This window comes from Antedon bifida, chromosome 8 (genome assembly GCF_963402885.1).
Source record: "Antedon bifida chromosome 8, ecAntBifi1.1, whole genome shotgun sequence".
In the NCBI taxonomy this organism is placed as follows: domain Eukaryota; kingdom Metazoa; phylum Echinodermata; class Crinoidea; order Comatulida; family Antedonidae; genus Antedon; species Antedon bifida.
Window position 1 is genome coordinate 7,511,021 of NC_136233.1, and position 19,615 is coordinate 7,530,635.

At 33.6% G+C, this 19,615-nt stretch overlaps 1 protein-coding gene across 1 annotated transcript in view; it reads right to left on the reverse strand.

Moving 5' to 3' along the window:
- LOC144849530 (RNA cytosine-C(5)-methyltransferase NSUN2-like) overlaps positions 1-19,615 on the reverse strand; it is a 33,688-nt gene that overhangs the window by 813 nt on the left and 13,260 nt on the right. Inside the window, exons 13-18 of the mRNA XM_078706465.1 lie at positions 18,263-18,407; positions 8,823-8,915; positions 5,064-5,199; positions 4,464-4,541; positions 2,151-2,289; positions 1,413-1,452 (exon numbers count right to left, since the gene is read on the reverse strand). Coding sequence (XP_078562591.1) covers positions 1,413-1,452; positions 2,151-2,289; positions 4,464-4,541; positions 5,064-5,199; positions 8,823-8,915; positions 18,263-18,407 — 631 coding nt within the window. The remainder of the gene's footprint in view (positions 1-1,412; positions 1,453-2,150; positions 2,290-4,463; positions 4,542-5,063; positions 5,200-8,822; positions 8,916-18,262; positions 18,408-19,615) is intronic.

Here is a 19,615-nt window from a genome sequence, read left to right on the forward strand (position 1 = left end):
CTAGATCAACTTTTGTATGCACTTTGAGGTCCAGAGAATTTGACTTAAGAAATTGGTATAGGGTGGTCAAACAATAATTTTTGGCTTGGTAACACATTTTGAAAACGTGGCAAAAGGTCAAGGTGAAAGGTTATAAGACCAAACACCAGTAGGTCCTTAAATCTCGACAACCACTGGCCACAGCGAGGTAATTTTCACAACTTTGCCCCAGAAAGGTCCAGAGAAGAGATTGTTCAGATGTTTTAATGTCCATTAGGCATAATAATTAGTTCCCCAAAGAAAACAGTTGATTTGACCTTGTGCATGTTCACTCAACTAAAAGTCCTTATTAATTGTAAAGTGAACACCCTCAAAATTCCAATCAAGCATGCACCGAGTCATTTGACGTGTGTCGCTATAGCAATTATTTTAATTTATCGGAAGGCCGTCAATCAGAAAAGTGCAAAAGGATGAAAACTATAACTGTTGTAAAGGTAAACTCAAATAATTTGACAGGATATGACTGAATGAAATAAAATCATGTTGACCACACTGAACGTTTTGGCCTACCATATCAACTATTAAACCATGAATTTATAGCTCCGCATGAAACAAAACTTTTAGGCTTATATTTACTATCTACTCCTTTTTGTATGTTATGTATATAACATTTCTATCAATTCAATAAAATTATATATAACCGTTAATAAATCGAAGATAAAGTGAAGACATGTTTATATTTTAACTTTCTTTACTGTAAAAAATGTTTTACAAACTGACGCCTAGTCTCAGAAAGCGCGATTATTGTTCCTCAATAATAGAGTTGGAATCTTTTTTATGTAATGATTTAGCTCCATGACCTTTTGTTCTATAAATTTTCGACGATTGCTTGAGCATGCTGTACAGCGAGTTCCAATTTTTAACCGGAAGTAGCTGCCAAACATTTTCATAATAGACTCCTCACTTTTTTCCCCAAATATTTTTCGCGGACAGTACGCGTGCAAGGGTAGATGATTTCTGGATGGTATTGTATGGACACTTTTGGCCGATCATATATTATGACGTCATCATATGGCCTCCTGAATTTTTAAAAAGATTTTTATTTGTAAAATCCTATAGAGTGCATCTTGCTTATCTATTATCACATTTATCTTTCACACACAAATCACATATTGATGAAGGAACCATGCTCAAATAAGTGGGAGTTGCATAACTGTCTGTTAAGTAACTTTGACTGTTGATGCATGTTCTGCTGAAAATTCAAAGATACAAAGTACACTATAGATTTTTAAAATTGACTTCCACATATTTTAATATACATGCATTTTGCGTTGCGTGGAAAAGTTCAAATTTCAATCATTCAGATTAATAGTATACAATTAAAAAATGTGTAATATTTGAAAATACTATATAAAAAATGATGATCAACTCACAATTTCTTTGGATCATATACAAAGATGACACTTCCCTGTGCTGTTAAATCAAAAAGAAATAAATACAAACATTTATGGCATAATATAATTGTAATAGTTAATATAGATAACACTCAACAATACCCTCTCTCTTTTGTAAACGAAATGAGTACAATATCAATGTCTCCAGAATGCTACTCTTTAAAACATGCATTGTATGTAGAACAGTCTGGATGTGGAAGCAATAACAATTCTTAAAATACCAGCAATTACTACATATCATGCCAAGCATTCTATTTACTAACAGCCGCATTAATTTGCGGAATAAAATTTAAATTACAATAAATAATGATACCAAGATCCTTATTTCCTTAGAACATTATTAGTATTGTAATCATATTGAATAAAATTCTTTTTCTAATAGTTATAGACAAAACTTTACATAGAAAGATTTAACTAAGTTTCCAGGTAGTCGTCCATCTGAAAAGCGATAACAGATCATCCTGAAGGGGAAGGGAATCATTCAAAAAACAAACATCTTTAAACAATTTAAGATCACCAGCAAACAATGAACACAGAGAAGAACGGTTAGAAGGAAGGTCATAAAAAGTGGTCAAAGGTGACAACAAGTAATTTCAACAAAACTGTGTAAAACAAAAATTCCCAAAAATGTTGAAACATAGGGAAAATTATTAAAATGTATGATCAATAGATATTTTTTGCCTGTTCCTGGCACTTAACAATATTTTGAGAACTTACCCAAAGCCTCAATGGCAGTCTTTGTATCTTTAAATAGTTTAGAACTAAATGGATTTTCTTCTGTCAGGAGAACACGTACATCATCTCGTGTGATGTCTACTTTCCTACATGTCAGATATGGATATATGCAGTATATTCCCTAGGAAAATCAAAACAATAAAAACAAAACTAAAGCTCAAAGTTCTAATTTGGAACAAGCATTTCATTTTTATACTTTAAACAAGAAATTTCTCTTACAAAAAATGCTGCTCGAATTTTTGACTTAACAGTTTTAATTCTTTCTTCATTAAATGATGCTTTTTTATTGATATTCTATTAATTAATTTAAGAAATAATTAGTTATTATCAATAATTTTGGTTTATCAATCAGTAGTAAACATTTTGTGAAATGTAAATAATCTGAATTAATTATAAAGTATCAGGAATTAAAAATACATATATTTGAGGATGTTATAATTAGTTTTTCTTATGTAGTTGATTTTAGTGAGGATACTGAGAGCCGACTCCATTTTGATTACCAATCAATGTTATTTATTCTGTGTTTTTCTACTTTGGTAAACGCTTGTTATTAGGTCATTACAGTATTCTGAAAATTAATTATGAAAATATCCTTTTGAGTGAATATTTATTTTCCTTTTATTCTATAAGATCAAGTATTTTTTATTTCCATTTTATTCAACCAAAAATGTGAATATATATTAAAAGATTGTTATCGTCTAGCACATATACGCGTATATCTTTTGTTTATTAAGAAACCCCCGGACGACTCAATGACCTACCATTTTCAACCTTATTTTTGTAGTTGAGCCTCTAATGACCTAAAAATGTTGTTTCTTCCTTCACCAAGATAATATAGTTCCACATACCATGTGCTTATTACAAAGAAAAATATTTAATTTTAAGTGCTAAAAAAAAGAAGTTTTATTCTGCCTTTATGATTCAAATATTTCATAGTAACAACCCATATACCGTGAAAAATATCTGTTTTGTCCATTTTAAAAATAATTTTTGGAAAATTCTGAGAGGTTCAACTACATAAACGCCATTTTGTGGTATGATGTCATCGTAAGCCAATCAAACCTCCGCTTTCGACTGCTCCGCAGGGCTCACGGTTGAACGATTTTGTAAGAATTTTCTCGCGAGTGCCGTGAAGTCACATTGTTTTAGGCCTGTCCAATTACACAGGAAAATAATGCATTGAAATTCTTTGAATGAGGTTAAATAAACACTCTTTTTTACATAATAAACAAGTAATATATTTTATTGAATTTTACAATGTTGACATACAAAATATATTACTTAAAACCGTGATTTTATATAATTATTTTTACGAAAAATGACTACAATTGTCGACTGAGGGCGCAATTTGTTTACATCGTTCATGGCTAAAAACGATCATTTTCGGCGATGTTTTAGACCCTATATTTCGAAAACTACAAGTCATATTTTCATAATTCATTCTTTATTGTAATATTGATACAAAATACTAACAGGCAATATATAATTTGTTTGAAAAATATTAACTTTTAATTTTACATCGTTATCCCTAATTTTAGCTTACATATCAATCAATTAATCAATCAAATATTAATCAACTTTTATTTTCACTTCAGAACAAGTCTGTTGCTGATAGTAGAGAAAATCAGTAAAACAGCTTACAGAATAATAGGAACTAAAGATAGTAAGAATGCTAAAGATATTGTTAACAGTCAAAAATTTGAAGTCATTATGTTGGATGAGTATCACCCTCTCAACCATTACCTTGTCTTTAGTTAGTCAGGGTGTTTAGTGTACCCAAGATACCAATAGAATGAGAAACTCGTTTCTCCCTACTGCAATGAGGCAATTCAATGAAACTTGAAGCTTGAAGCTACACCCTCTTCACACACCAATCTTGCTTGTATTTTGTATTTCAAACTATGTATTTTATCTGTACTTTAAATGATGTGTGTTATTTGTATTTTACAAAATTTTAACCTTTTTAACTCATTTTATATTTTTATGTGAATTTTTAACTTTGAACAAACAAAAATAATTTCAAACCATGTACATATTTTACTGTGTTTGACCATGAATAAATAAATGAAATGGAATGAAATGGCTTACTGTACAGAACAAAAATATTAGGGCATATTCCAGGTTAGGGGTGTTACTCCCTAAGGTTTGATGAGTGACCAACTCATTATGCAATCACTTTCAATTAAACATACTTAAACAAAATATAAGCTGAGAAAATCTGAGTGGAGGTCCACTTTAAGTTAAAATATCTCTAAAATAGATTTTTATTATATTTTATAATATTGAAAAACTTACATCTTGAGCTAATCTGAAGTCACATTCTACCCCTTTGGCATCACTTCTTGACCACACTTTAACACCACAATTAATAACCTTATTAAAATACAAAATAAAAGGAACACTTCAAAAGCCATTTCAAATAGTGCAACATTTGGTCATGTCCGATCTGTAATAAGTTCCCATGAGGATAATTGTTAGGTGCTTTAAAGATGTTCTAATCCTTGACTTTGTATGATATTTTTTTCAAAATATAAGAACAGAAAAATACAGATGTGGGTCATTCCATCTCAGTTCACAAAGAAAAAAATGCATTTTAAAATTTAAATTAATAATTTTTAGCGAGTTGAGCCAAAATTTTAAATTCATCGGACTAGCGTTTTTTTCCAAAAGATGGTGAGGCCGCCACATTTCAAATAGCTATATTTCTGGAAATAAAGTTCCAATTTTAAAAAACAAAGAAAAAAAAAACAAAACAAAAAAGCTCCACGTGTCAACTACAACATATAAACAAATTGTAGGGGTTTTCTTTTTTATTTTAAATTTTTTAATCTTCCTTTATAAAAATACCTTGGTTTTAAAATCGGACCTGTATTTCCCAAGATAAAAGTTATTCACCTTTAATTTTCCCTCACACAATTTCACTATCTGACAAACAGCAGAATTAACCATGTACAAATTTCTTTTCTTGCCTACGTAACAGCGTGTAAACATCTGATTCAGAGGAAATTCATTGATGACACCATAAAAAGACCTATTCGATAAAAAAAGGAGATATAATAAAGATTTATTGTCCCCAAAAACATGAAAAATGAAAATTAATAAAATCGGACTTTGAATAGGCTATTTTGATTAAAGTTAATCACTTCCATAGAAAAAAAAAAAAAAAAAAATCATGTTTTCATTTATAAAATGACAAAATAAATTGTTAAATTCAACCAAAAATCCATTGGCTGGCAGCCAATTTGACCATTTTTTGCTTTAAATTACATTTTTTAAGGTAAATACATTTTTTTTTCCGATCCAATTTTTGGTCAAAGTGGATAACTATTATGTTACATTAAAGATATATTGTCCCCCTAAAAAAATATTTTTTTAAATTTTTTTGTTGAATATTTTATTTTAATGTCACATAATAGTTTTTGGGTAATTTAACTGTTTGTTTGTCTTTTTATAGGTGAAATTAATTTTTTTCCCCCGTTTTTTTTCTTATGGAAGTGAACAACTTCATTAAAACTGCAAAATGGCCTATTCAAAGTCCGATTTTAAAAATCTTTATTTTTCATGATTTTGGGGGACAATACATCTTTAAAATGGAATATACAACAAACAATTTTTTAAGAATTATTTTTTCAGAGGGACAATACATCTTTAAATTCAACCAAAAACCAATTGGGTGGCAGCCAATATCAATTATATTTTGACAGGTGACACTAAAATGGCGTATTAAAATAAAAGGAAAAACAAATGTTTTTTTCATTGGGAACATTTAAAATATCTTTATGGAAATTCTATTTATGCAGCATACTGATTAATATTTCAGGAATATCAACATTTTAAAAATGATGAAATAAGTTTTCTACACTGTATAACAATTGATTTTATCTCATGAGTCTCTTGTGCATCTAAATCATTTTGAATAAATTTGGACATGTAATAGCGAGATGATCCATAATTTTTAGTCGCGTGGACGCGACTCTATAGTTCACTATGTCGATCGGTTGGTCTGTCTGTATGTCGGTCTGTCTGTCTGTCGGTCCGGTATCACTATGCGTTTTATCGCTTTCTGACCTTATCTTGATATCAGTTTAATCTAGCTAAGTCAATTTTTCACAGAATATTCCTTATGGCCAGGAATCGATGTGGTTATGTTTTCACGGTGCGCAATAAAAAATTACGCGGTCTACGCACGATTTAACGAAATCACGTTTGTAATCATATCTTCACAACCATGAATCACAATTCATAAAATTTGGTACTCATAAATTTCAGGGCATAAATCATCATATGGCAATACAATTACGTGCGTAGCGCATGTAACGCATGCGTACGCGCGCTTAAAATTTTCAAAATTTATTTTCGATGAAATAAGAGTACGTTTCAGGCAATTTTAAGCGTTTACAAAATTGCCATGAGTGCGCAGATTTGTGCGCGCGCACTGTTTTCTTGACTTACTTTTCAACTCGAAATTACGTTATACCAGCACGTCAAAAGTGACAGGCTACGCACATGTAAATTAAAAAAATATAAATGTTTTTAAACATTTCAACATTTTTAAACATGTTCAGTAATTTCGGTCAGTATAGTTCACTATGTCGGTCGGTCGGTCTGTCGGTCTGTCTGTCGGTCCGGTATCACTATGCATTGTAGCACGCGACTTAATGGCTGTTGGCCTTGTTAATCATGATGGTCACTTTTCACTATGAAGAACTGTAACAGATTTAAATCATGCTGTATAAATGAAATTAAGAGACCCACGTTTTTCAGACATTGAAAATTAAAATTTTTGTAACACATCCAAAAGATAATCTGATAGATTAGGGAGTAAATGGGGTAAGGATGAGCAAGATGCATTCTATGTGATATCTAGTACAAAAAAGAAAGAAATTTCAATTTCTAGATTTTAACATTGGTAGTTTTAATTAGTTACAACAGTAACCAATTGATAATTTTTTAGGGCCTGTTTCTATTGAGCAGAAAATACGGTTTTGAATACCGTTCTTTTCAAGAACAGTTTTTTCTTGCCAGCAGAAATGGGTCCCCACAAAAAACCACAAAAAAGAACCGATCTTAAAAACGGTTTCAAAAACTCCCAATTAATTGCGGAGAACCGTTCTGAAACCGGTTTCCGTGGAGCACTTTTTAGCTGCAACACAATCGCGGTCTCAATTTGACCCCAAAAACTGAACTCTGCTGCACTGGGACGATTGCGGTCAACTCGCAGTCAAACCTGCGCGATAGGACTAGTCATTTTTATTTCTCTAGATAGTGAGTATTTTATTTAACTAAAAAATGTGGACCGATGCCATTACGAGGTTCGTAATAAATATGTGGGGAGAAGAAGATGAGGGGATTTGCCGGGTGTCGGAAGAAAGACTCACTCATCACGTACATGTTTTTAAAAATATTGTAAAGCGTGTGAAAGCTAGACGAGTTCAACTTGACAATATCGGAGGGTGCGATGTAGGCCTACTTATACTTTAGCCTAACCGAGGACCACAATAACGTTTCAGGTAATAATGACAGGATTACCTGCCCCTTCTATGATAAAATGGATGCAATTCTTGGGGATCGCGCTATGCGAAAAAAAGTAAACATGACCTCGATCCAATCGCGTTTCCGAACTGCATTGTGGTGTATATAATGACGTCATTTATAAGGAACGTACATGGATGGAACCGGTTTTATTGGAGTAAAAATTGAGCTGCAACGCGATCTTTATTTATAAACAACTGCCGAAACTGGTTTCCAAAAAACCGTTCTTTTTTTATTTTTCAAAAGAAACATGGCCCATAGAGATACATTTATTATATAATTATTATGATTTACAACTGCATATTTTAAACTTTTGTATAAACAATGCACATTTATAATGTAAAACAGTTTGTGAAAAACACCTCTATTCGGGACATATCATTTAACCTAAATTCGCTTTAATCGTCAATAAATAATTACCTAACTTAATTAGTAGGCCTAATGGTTTTATTGCTGGTACAATTTATTATGTTTGAACCCACTTTCTAAACCATTGAAAAAAGGTTACGCATGATTTACTGAAATTTGTCGATACGATTCTGAATAAAACGTTATGTCTTATAAAAACATACGTCGCATTACATAAATGTATATGTACACTCTTGGAATGGCCCAGATGGTTCTTGAATTGCAGGAACTTTGGCATAAATAAACGAAGGAATACAAACATGATGTTTACTTTTTTTATGAAATATTATTATTGCATATAATGTAATCAAAACATATCTTTACCCTATCTATTTTTTCATAATTTTGTTACTATGTCACTTTATATTATGTTTCATGCTTGCCCAACACAAGTCCTCCTTCATCGGGATCAAGCCTTCTTTCAATGTTACTTTGTCATTTTATGTATCACCTTTTATTTTGTTACTATGTCATTGAAAGTAAAAAAATGCTTAAATGCAAAAAAAAAATTAAAAAAAAATAGCCAAATATGATTGTCACCATGAGAATTTTTAACTGAAAAATAAACCTCATGAGTTAGGTTTTTTAAACAGCTGGTTTATCTCAAAATTTACACCACACACAACCACAAGAGAGTGCACTCCACAAGAGAGTGTCAAGAGAGGTAAGGTTTATCATAATTTACTTCTATTATATAAATAAACACATACTTACTGAATTGAAGGCCAAATTTCAACATCATCTTTAAAGAATACAAATGGATCTTCTTTATACACATTTTGATATTTCATTTTCTTACATTTCGGTCTGAAAAAAAAAAGTTAATTACTATTACTATTATAATAGAATAATACACGTGACCTACAAACAAAAAAGAAATAGGAAGCCTATCTTAAAATTGAGAACCTGGAAGTCTGCACAATGCTAAATTGTTATTCCGACAAAGTCAAAAACAACACCAGTAGACAGAAAGACATGTTCTATATTACAAGTGAGAAAGTTTGTACGTTTGTGTTTGTTTGTTCGTTATACAAATTGTTGTTAATGCATGTAACCTTACATATGAGGTATCAAAATGACCGCAATTGTACCGGGAAAGTTCTAAACTATATTTAAACATCATCCGCCATCTAGGATCCAAGTTAGGGACCAAAATGGGGTCAAAATGGCCCACTTTTCCCCACTTTCGATGTTTGTTCGCTATATAAATTTCTGTTTCTGAACGTAACCATACATATGAGGTATCAAAATGACCGCAATTGTACCGGGAAGGTTTTAAACTACATTTCAAAAAGTCTGGGGATTTGGTGGGAGAGGGGGTGGGGAGATAGGATGTGGGAGTTTGGGTTGAGTGGATAATGGGGATTTTGGTGAGTATAGGGAGATACTGGCATCGGGTGTTATGCACTGAGGAGGCTTTAAACTAATTTTGAAACCCGGTTTGGGGCGGGTATAATTGCTAGTCCAAACTATTAAAGAATATATGCAAAAAAATGACTAGTGGACTTTGGCACATTGAGAGAAAAGGACTATTTATTTATTAGATATAAGTTAACAGGCACAGAATAAATTCTAAAACCACCCGGTGATATACTGAAAAATACTAATTAATTTGAAACCATAAAGATGAGGAAATCTGTAAGAACAAGAAAAAGTCGATCATTTTTGCATTCTATTTCTAGAAACGTTGAAAATATCGACCGTAGATGACCATGATGTAACTGTTAGTGTAAACGAGTGTGACGGTATCGTAGACGGTAGTGTGACGGTCGTAAGATGGTCAGTGTACGGTACCGTACAGTGAAATTGTTCACGTATCTCCTCCTAAACCACTGAACGGTACGTGCTCACATTTAGGGAATCACATGGTAAAAAGGTATTTGGACACATTGTTATTTAACAAGATAAAGTTTTATAAAAACTCTATCAATTACTTTCAATTTCAGTTTTCCATACCAATTTTATTTACAACAACCACTCGCAGTCACTCGCTTAAATGCACACCTGTCCGGCAGAAAATATTCTGCACTGCGTGTGATCACATGATCTGATATACTCCATACTGCCCGCGATTTTTAAACTCTATTCATTATTTAACCGTCACATGGAAAATTGTTGGTAAGTCACCCATATATATTATAAATAAATAACTACAGTAAAGTTGAAGTTGCAATAGAATTATACTAAATTACGCCAGGTTACACATTAAAATGTATTGTTAATTGGAGCTGAACTGCATTTGGGCATTAATACACACACACACCTACAGCCCGAGTCGAAGATCAATGGCAATTTTGTATTTTTTGCTATACAGTTTTATGACTACAATTAGGTATAGTTTTGTGCAAATTTTAACCACGATACACCTGTGTAAAATTAATTGGTCTAAATAGATGTTCACAAATAAATCTCTTATAATTATGATTTATTGACATTTTTGGTTTTTTTTTAACAGATCTACAAAAACTCCATTTGTTTTGCAAAACCTTTAAAAAAACTTTTAATATTTAGACAGTATTTTTGAGGTAGGTAAATTTCAAACATCAAATATATTACGCTGCACGCGTGAACACACTTTGATGGATTCACAATTATACTTGGTTGTTACATACACTTTGGTTGATTACAGTTAAGCCTCATATATAATTTCTTTAAATTCTACCAAACTGCATTTGTTTAATAATATATTAAAAAATATAAATAAAATAGTTTTGCGCTGCACGTGGTCACATGATCTGATGGACTGCAAATAAAATGTGAATTATTTGTCTTTAGCTTAACTGGAAACTCGGCAATTAGACCTTACCGTATACGGTCCATGACCGTGCTTATTTTATATAATATACATATAATTTTTCAGATGTCATCTAATAAAAAACCTGCCCATTGTCAGGCTACACACATCGTTACGAAACTACAGCAACTTCGGCACATGGCCGGAAGAGAACTTATATATGTAAGTGACAATTGTACCGGCAACAACATCCATAGCTACAAAGCTCTCGACGGCTTTAGAGAAAATGTTGACAACGAACTGTCAAAAATTATAAATTTAAATGACACCTTAAAAAACAACTCACGGATGACTACAAAAATTCTAAAAAGAGGACAGTATCTGAAACCTCATGTATGCATACTACACCCACCAAGTATATTAAAACGGCGAATATACCAACCAACCAAAGTAATATGGTAAACTTTCTACCTGTATATTAACTTCATTTGCCACCACACGGCCAACTCAAATTAGTTCATACTCCAAAGAAAACTAAGCAGGAAACTTTTTCCAGAAAAGTGGCATCATGCCTAAACGTCGCAAAACTATCACTGGTTCTAGAACTCCCTCGCAACAACGTGCCAATCTAAAACGGATACGTAATGCCAATACAGAAACCGAAGAACAAGGTACCAGCAGATTGACACACCGTGCAACACACATGGCCCATTATCGTCAGTTGCATACTCACAGTTCATTGCCCGACAATTCCCGCCGAACGTCGAAAATTGTTGATGTTTGACAAACTATATCTGTGACTTGTGTTTCTCTGTCTTGTGGATTTTTGTGATTTCTAGATGTGTTTAAGTGCAGTATCAAGGAGATTTGTGTACAGTAGCCAGGCCCTAAAATCACTGCAGGTTAGCCCATTGTCTATCAGGAAGCCCGCTTTCGCAGATGATTTTCCGCGGGAAATTAAACCTAGGAAGCGGGGTAGGAGAGGCGGCATTCGTCAAAGACTGAAGCGTAGAACCTTCAATCCACCGCTTCCTTCGATCATAATGTTCAATGCTCAATCTGTCAGGGAGAAGCTGGATGAACTTACGACCAAGGTATCAATGACTACAGAGATGTAAGTTTAATGGTTGTGACAGAAACATGGTTCCAACCAAATAAGGACACTTAAAGTTACAGCCATATTGATGGTTTTACATGTGTACGAGGAGATAGGACACCGAATGCGCTTAAGGAATGTGGGGGAGGTGTATGCATTTATATAAATAACCGCTGGTGCTCTAATGTAAGCATTTTCAGACAATACTGTATATTGAAATACTTACACTCTCTCTTAGGCCTTATTATCTCCAAAGGGAATTTCCTAAGATTTTTATTACTGCCATATACATTACCACCTCAGCAATTGTGAAAAACTCAGCTGATTATTTACATGATCTAATAAGAGACATGGAGAATGACTCACCTGACGCGGGTATAATCATTGCAGGCGACTTTAATCAGTGCGAGCTAAATAAAGCAGTACCACACTACCACCTGTATGTAGAAAAACCTACTAGAAGTGAGAACATTCTTGATAAATGCTATGGCAATGTTACTATAAGGCTTATAAATGCGTGATAAAACCAGGAATTGGCGCTTCTGACCATAAGTCTGTTCACCTGATGCCTAAATATGTTCAGAGAATAAAGGCAATTAAACCTATTATCAGGTCTGTAAAAGAGTGGTCCTATGAAAACATTGGAAGTTGTTAGTAACTTTAAGTATCTAGGCACAGTAATCGATGATAAACTTAATTGGAAAGAAAACAATAAGTTAGTTACCACAAATTGTTATAAACGACTGTACTTTTTGAGAAGATTGAAGAAATTTCATGTGTGCAATAGGATCTTGACTTTATTTTATGAATCTGTTATTTTATCTGTTTTAACTTTTAATGCAATAGTTTGGTTCAACAATTTAAACCAGCAATGCATGAAAAAAGTACAAAGAATAAGTAAATCTGCCAAAAAGATAATTCGAAACGATATTAAGAAATCAGATGAAGTTGTTAACAAGTTATTATGCCAGTAGCCACCCCCTTAACCAGTACATTACGTTAAGCCTGTCTGGGTGCATTACATATCCCCGCTGGAACACTGAACGCCTACCTATATCCTTTCTCCCATCTGCTATGAGGCATTTTAATTTAATGTGGAAACAATAACCGCTATAAGTATCTTAACTGTATTTTTAACTCAATTTGTACTTTTTGTGTCCTCTTTTAACTTTTTTATATAACATCTTGTTCTCTGTTTTATGTGATTTTTTTCTTTTTTACTGTTTGTGCGACAATGTTTTTAGACAATTTTAATGTGTGCACTTTCAGCCAAAGTTTCAAGCCATTCATGAGTTTGACAATAAAGTTTATTGAATTGAATTGAATTGAAGCCAGGATGCAACAACCTGCCAATCAAGAATGCCTTCCTGATGTCATGTCACTCCTTCAAAACGAACGAACGAACAAACCCTTATGCAGCAGCCTACAAACATACGCAAGAAGTCGAAGATCAACAATGTCGTATATCACATCAAAATGGAACACCACCTCCTGGTGTTACCATGTACATCTTAAAAGGTGGTGACCAACACCGATATAATGATCCAACACAAGATGAAATAGCAGTTATCTTTGCATCACCAAACGGTGCACCTCCACATAACCGAGACGTTGTTTTCCATCCTAAAGACCAAGCCCACCAACATATCTGTTAAATGTCGTCAAACATTGACCCCATGGTTTACTCCATATTGTATCCATTTGGGGAATTGGGTTGGCAACATGACATGCAACATGATAAACATCATAGATCAGAAAAAAGACACAAAATTACATGCCTTTAATATTATGCCCATCGCCTGTCAATTCGACAATCATTCTCTCCAATTTTCTATGCTGGAAAGCTTTTCCAACAATATATAGTTGATGCATACGTACGCGTAGAAGCCGGCAGATTGCATTATATATGAACAAAAAAGAAAGATTTGCGTGTTGTGAAGTATGAAGGACTTATGGACCACATAAATAATCAGGCTGAAATACAAAATCTCCAACCCGGGAAAATCATTTTCAGGGATCACCACGCACTATGCGACAAAATTATCAAGGAAATTTGGAAAAACCGGACCTAATACTTACTTTTACATGCAATCCAAGATATCCAAATGCTCAGAGGCCAACAAGCACAAGATCGACCAGATATTGCGAAATAGATTAAAAGTGTAATATTTTAATATGGTCTATATGTAAAATACAGTTTTAGTTTTTTTATTTATATTTCATCATCAAACAAACCTGATCGTTGAAACGTATGTGATAGCGATCAAATTTGACCGTCGACGTGGGCATATAATAAAAATAAGGTCATAGGGTTGACCGTACCGCATGCAAATCGAAATGTAACTTATTTTTTCCCCATAGTACAGTCCGTAGGCCTACATTTAAACTAGCTTTATACCCTTTTCACATCTGCATATTTTTTATTGTTTCTCTCCGATTGGACGTTTTCATACACACGCATACATGAACCTTTTTATTCTTAACTTAACCGCAGACCGGAACAAAAAAAAACAGGCCGATCGTCAGTGTGCTGATAGAAAACATCTTTCGTCACCAATGGTAGCGTCGTTGTAATAGTTGATATGATAAATTTAAATCTGAGAATGTGAGTTTGTCTTAACAGAAACCCAAATTTTAAATTTCATTGTTAAGGTTGTAATACAATAAACATAAATACCTTACACAAAAAGTGCTTATCTTTTTTAATGCTAAAACACAATACAAGATTATATAGACGACCAGGTAATAAATAATAATTATTAGAATAGAACCGACATTAATATTTCAAAATGTTGATATTTACGAGTAAAGTGAATGTCAACTCCATTCTGATTGGTCGGTTAAGATGCTTATGCTTCATTCATACAATGTAAAACCGTATTAATCGACGAGCTGTATGGCTTGGTAGTGAAGTGCTGAGTGTATGCCTTTAGGGGTAACTTCACCACATGGTCGGAAGAGAACTTGCATATATGTAAGTGACAAGTACCGGCAACAACATGCACAGCTACAAAGCTCTTGACGGCTTTAGAGAAAATGTCGACAACGAACTGTCAAAAATTATAAATTTAAATGACACCTTTAAAAACAACTCACGGATGACTACAAAAATTCTAAAAAGAGGACAGTATCTGAAACCTCATGTATGCATACTACACCCACCAAGTATATTAAAACGGCAAATATACCAACCAGGGCCGTAGCCAGGATCTGTCAAGGGGGGGGGGGGGGGCATAAGTATTCAGGACATTGGGGGGGGGGGGGAAATTTTGTTTAATGACACCCCTAGATGGCCGGAAATGGTACTCTCGCACATAACATTCATGATAAATGGCACCTCTAATTGGTCGGAAAAGACACTCTCATGCAGCATGCTACCAATGAGCAAAACGATCGTATTCGCACTTTTTTCCTCCTCCTCACACACGTGGACTATTTAACCGCCGATTGTTTGATCATTCACTCGGTATTTTGTTCTACGTTCAAGTTCAATGTGAACGTAGGCCTACGCCTAGGGGAATCCCCGAAAAAAACACTTTGAGTGAAAGAAGGCAAATTCAATGCTTATTATAGCTCTACTTGTATTTTTACAGCAATTTGAGGAAATTAATTATTAATCAACGTAAATAGGTGGTATTGATACAGTTCAGTACGTATCGGCTGGTAGCCCTAGAAAAAAATAATCGGATGCTATAATGTAAACTACAGTACATGATACCATAGATATTATAGGGTAATATATTAATATTCACTATAATCCTCTATGATGATGATACACTATACTTCATAGCCACAGTTACAGTTACTATTTTCAAGTGCCTAATTTAGGATTAGTAATAGTAACTCACTACTAAAAAACAGTAAAAAAGAATAATACCCCAGGGTTACAGTTAGAAGATTTACGGTATACTTTATGCATGCTGACTGCCGTGATCTAAACAATATAGGTACGCGGTTGTCTGGCGGTGTCCTTTGTACGAATCGTTCGTGCACGTACCAGCTCACTGTATGAGTATGATACACGCGTCAATATCATGTTACATCCAGGGATTTCAGGTGAAAATTCATTTGCAACTCTTGGAAATTTACAGACACGTATCGCTCGACGTACGCTCATACAGCGAAGAATGTATCGAGTTATTCACGAACGAGTTTACGAATTTTTCAATTTACGAATAACCTTTTGTACTGTGTGGAGCACTTATTTGGTGGATTATCAGAGATGAGGGTGAGGTATTGGGCATGTCGGTGATGGGGGTTCGCAGTCGGTTAAGGGGGGTTCGCTGTAAAGGGGGGGTTCGCCCGAACCATAAAAACCCCCCCTGACTACGGGCCTGCCAACCAACCAAAGTAATATGGTAAACTTTCTACCTGTATATTAACTTCATTTGCCACCACACGGCCAACTCAAATTAGTTCATACTCCAAAGAAAACTAAGCCGGAAACTTTTTTTTGTGGCATCATGTCTAAAGGTTGCACCGGTTCTAGAACTCCCTCGCAACAATGTGCCAATCAAAAACGAATACGTAATGCCAATGCAGAAACCGAAGAACCATGTACCAACAGATTGACACACCGTGCAACACGCATGGTCCGTTATTGTCAGTTGCATACTTCACACATAGATCAGTTCATTGCCCAACAATTCCCGTCAAACGTCGATCCTTTTTCTATTGGAAAAGTAACTGGGATCGATTCCCTGCTTGGAATATTTTATTTACTTGTTGATTTGTTCATAATTAATTATTGCATTTGCCGGGGTTTCCCATTTAATCATCTCAAATTATAATTTTGGGTAGTTTGTATGTATCTCCAAATCTCATTCCTGTACGCCAGTAATTGAACTAAATTTGCGTAGAATTACGGACATTTTAGTGCTTCAGAACTTTTGTATTATACACTTAAATATCAAAACATGTTTTAAAAATGTAAGACGTATGCATCATGCCTACAAACGACATCCTGGTTTTTGCCTCTGTCCTGGTCAACATTTAAACTTGTCTGCGTGTCAATGTTTTGGCTATCCGTTCAAAGTAGAACTGCCGGCCGGCAAGATGTTGTCATCGTTCTAGTATTTCATGTTTAAAAAATTCCACCCCAAGCCTGCCGTCTATTCTATGTTGTTGAGTCATATGTATATATTTTAGGCAAGGTTGGAAAGAACATATTAAAACTGTTGATTTTTAAAGGAATACTACTGTACATAGAAAACATTTCTAAATTATCAATCAATGTTTAGGATAGTAAAGTAACAATCCCAAAACCACCACTACAATAGCGGCGGAACTGTTCATGCTTAGTTATGAGGGTATTGGGCAGAGCTATTGGGAAACGGAATAGACACGTCCAGACGGTCCACTCACAGATGGATCGAATATATGTAATCAGGGAAGATAATTAGGTGATAAGGATAAAAATATATAAAACTGTAGAAAATGTTAACAACGCAAGCTTTTTCATTAAGAACAATCTTAACGCTCAAATACTCCATTAACGGAAAGGTAAATCAAGGAAAAACTATACTCAACTGTAAAAGTCCCAATCGAATACGGGAATCATTGCTACCTCCCTGGTCACAGTGGGTTCCACGAAAGCCTACGTACGATCAATACCTTGGTTACCGAACAACACAATATTTCACTTCATCCAATCAGTATGTATGCCGAGAACTCAATTATAATGGAAGGGGATACAATTGGCTATTGGGCCCAATGTTAAGACTATCAGGCCCAATGATTGAGACTATCAGGAACAAAGACAATCGGGCTAAACATATAAGACGATAGGGCCCATAAAAAAATGGGCTTGATCGTCTATATGATGGCCCCGATCGTCTGTTTACCCCTTAGGCTAGCTAAAAAAAATAGCTGGCAGCCTCCTATTGGTCTGATTTTTAAAATTGAATATAAAAGGTTACTGAAACCGACCCCACACAACACCACCGATATTCTCAAGTTCCCTAGGAGGAAAAAATCATCATCATCATCCTCCTATTAAGCTGTGTTTCTTGGCATGTGTCCAACAAATTGGCACTGTTACGTACAGTATAGGGATTTCTGTCGGCATCCTTAGTACGATCAACACAGCGTTGCTACTATAATTAGAAGTTTAGCTAGTTCACCGGTGACTCATTCATCGTTGAAAAATTCTATTTATATTTGCCGTGGGAAATTTCTATTCATCTGGAAAAATTAAGGAGCAGTATTTTTTGCTCTCCTCAGATCGTTTTTAGGATCGCGGAGGAGCGTTAGCGCGATCCTTTTAATTGAAGGTCTGATTCATGCTGCATCCTAATTTAAGAAAATGTATTCTTCATTACTTACACCATTTCAGCTTCAGAATGATTATCAACTTCTCTTTTTTTATCTGGAATATCAGCCTTGTCTCTACTACAATCAGTTTCCATTTTTTTTATTTGTGAGGTCTCAGATTTATTGTCTGCATCTTCTGCTTGTGAATGTGTTTCTTCTAAGATAAATAAGAGCATTTGTAAAATGGAGAAGCTGCATTTGAAATATGTTCAAGTTTTCTTAAATAAGGGTAAATATCTGACCGAACAGTAAGGTTGGCAAAAAAATAGAGAATTTACCTCCAAAAAAATCAGTGTAGACCATTTTCAGGCGAAATAAATTCTCATGTATTAGTATTTATTTATATTATTATTTACTCTACGCACGTATAAGTTTATAAAATGGTGAAAAAATGCTAAATTTTAAAATTAATCTAAATCGTCAGAATGTTTGGGAACCCCTATTTTGCATTTCATTTTCTTAAAGTGTATGTATCATATGTATGATTTATTATGAAAATAAGAGAAAAAAAATTGATTACGTCATCTTTAATTGCATATTAAATAAAAGAATTTTAATTACAACAATCAACAAACTTTCTTATACAATTGTCACTACGGAGTGAGAACAATTGAAAAATGGTTTACAGCTGGGATTAAAAAATTTAACGATGATTTTAAGAGGTAACTACAATAATTTTGATAATAACAATAATAAAAATATAATATATAATTAAAAATGAAATATAAGACACTTTTTAAACCGTTTTTGTAATGATCTTTATTTTTAACTTAAATATTTTTGAACTGTAATTTTATGATGTACTATTTTAATCATTGTGTATTTTTATATTGTTATTCTACATTTCATAATTTATTTTTATACGATTTTTTTATATGATATTTTATGTGATAAGTGAGCAAATGCAATTTCCAGTTTATTTGGACAATAAAAGTTATCTGTATCTGTATCTGTATATATTAAAGTTAAAAGTATATACTTCATAATTTCTTTTAATTTTTAAAGATGTCACCATAGTAAAAAACTATGATTCATTGTGGTATTTGAAATAATCTATCTGCACCAAAGTGGTTACTGCATAGGAAATACATGGAGGAATCTTTCTTTAACTTTTAATCAGTTGTGTATGGCTCGGTGGTATGTGCTTAGCATTCAAGGTACTTGGGAAACGAAACGAAATAAGATTTTCTTTTTTATATTCGTATTGTTTGTTCTATTTTATTTCTTAGTGTATAGATTATACGCATAATTTTATAATGAAATCTAAAGAAAAAGTAACTTGTCTTTATTATTATGTAACAAGGGTGGTTTATGACATACGCAGAGGGATCTTTGATTGGATTTTGACATCGGCTATTGTATTTG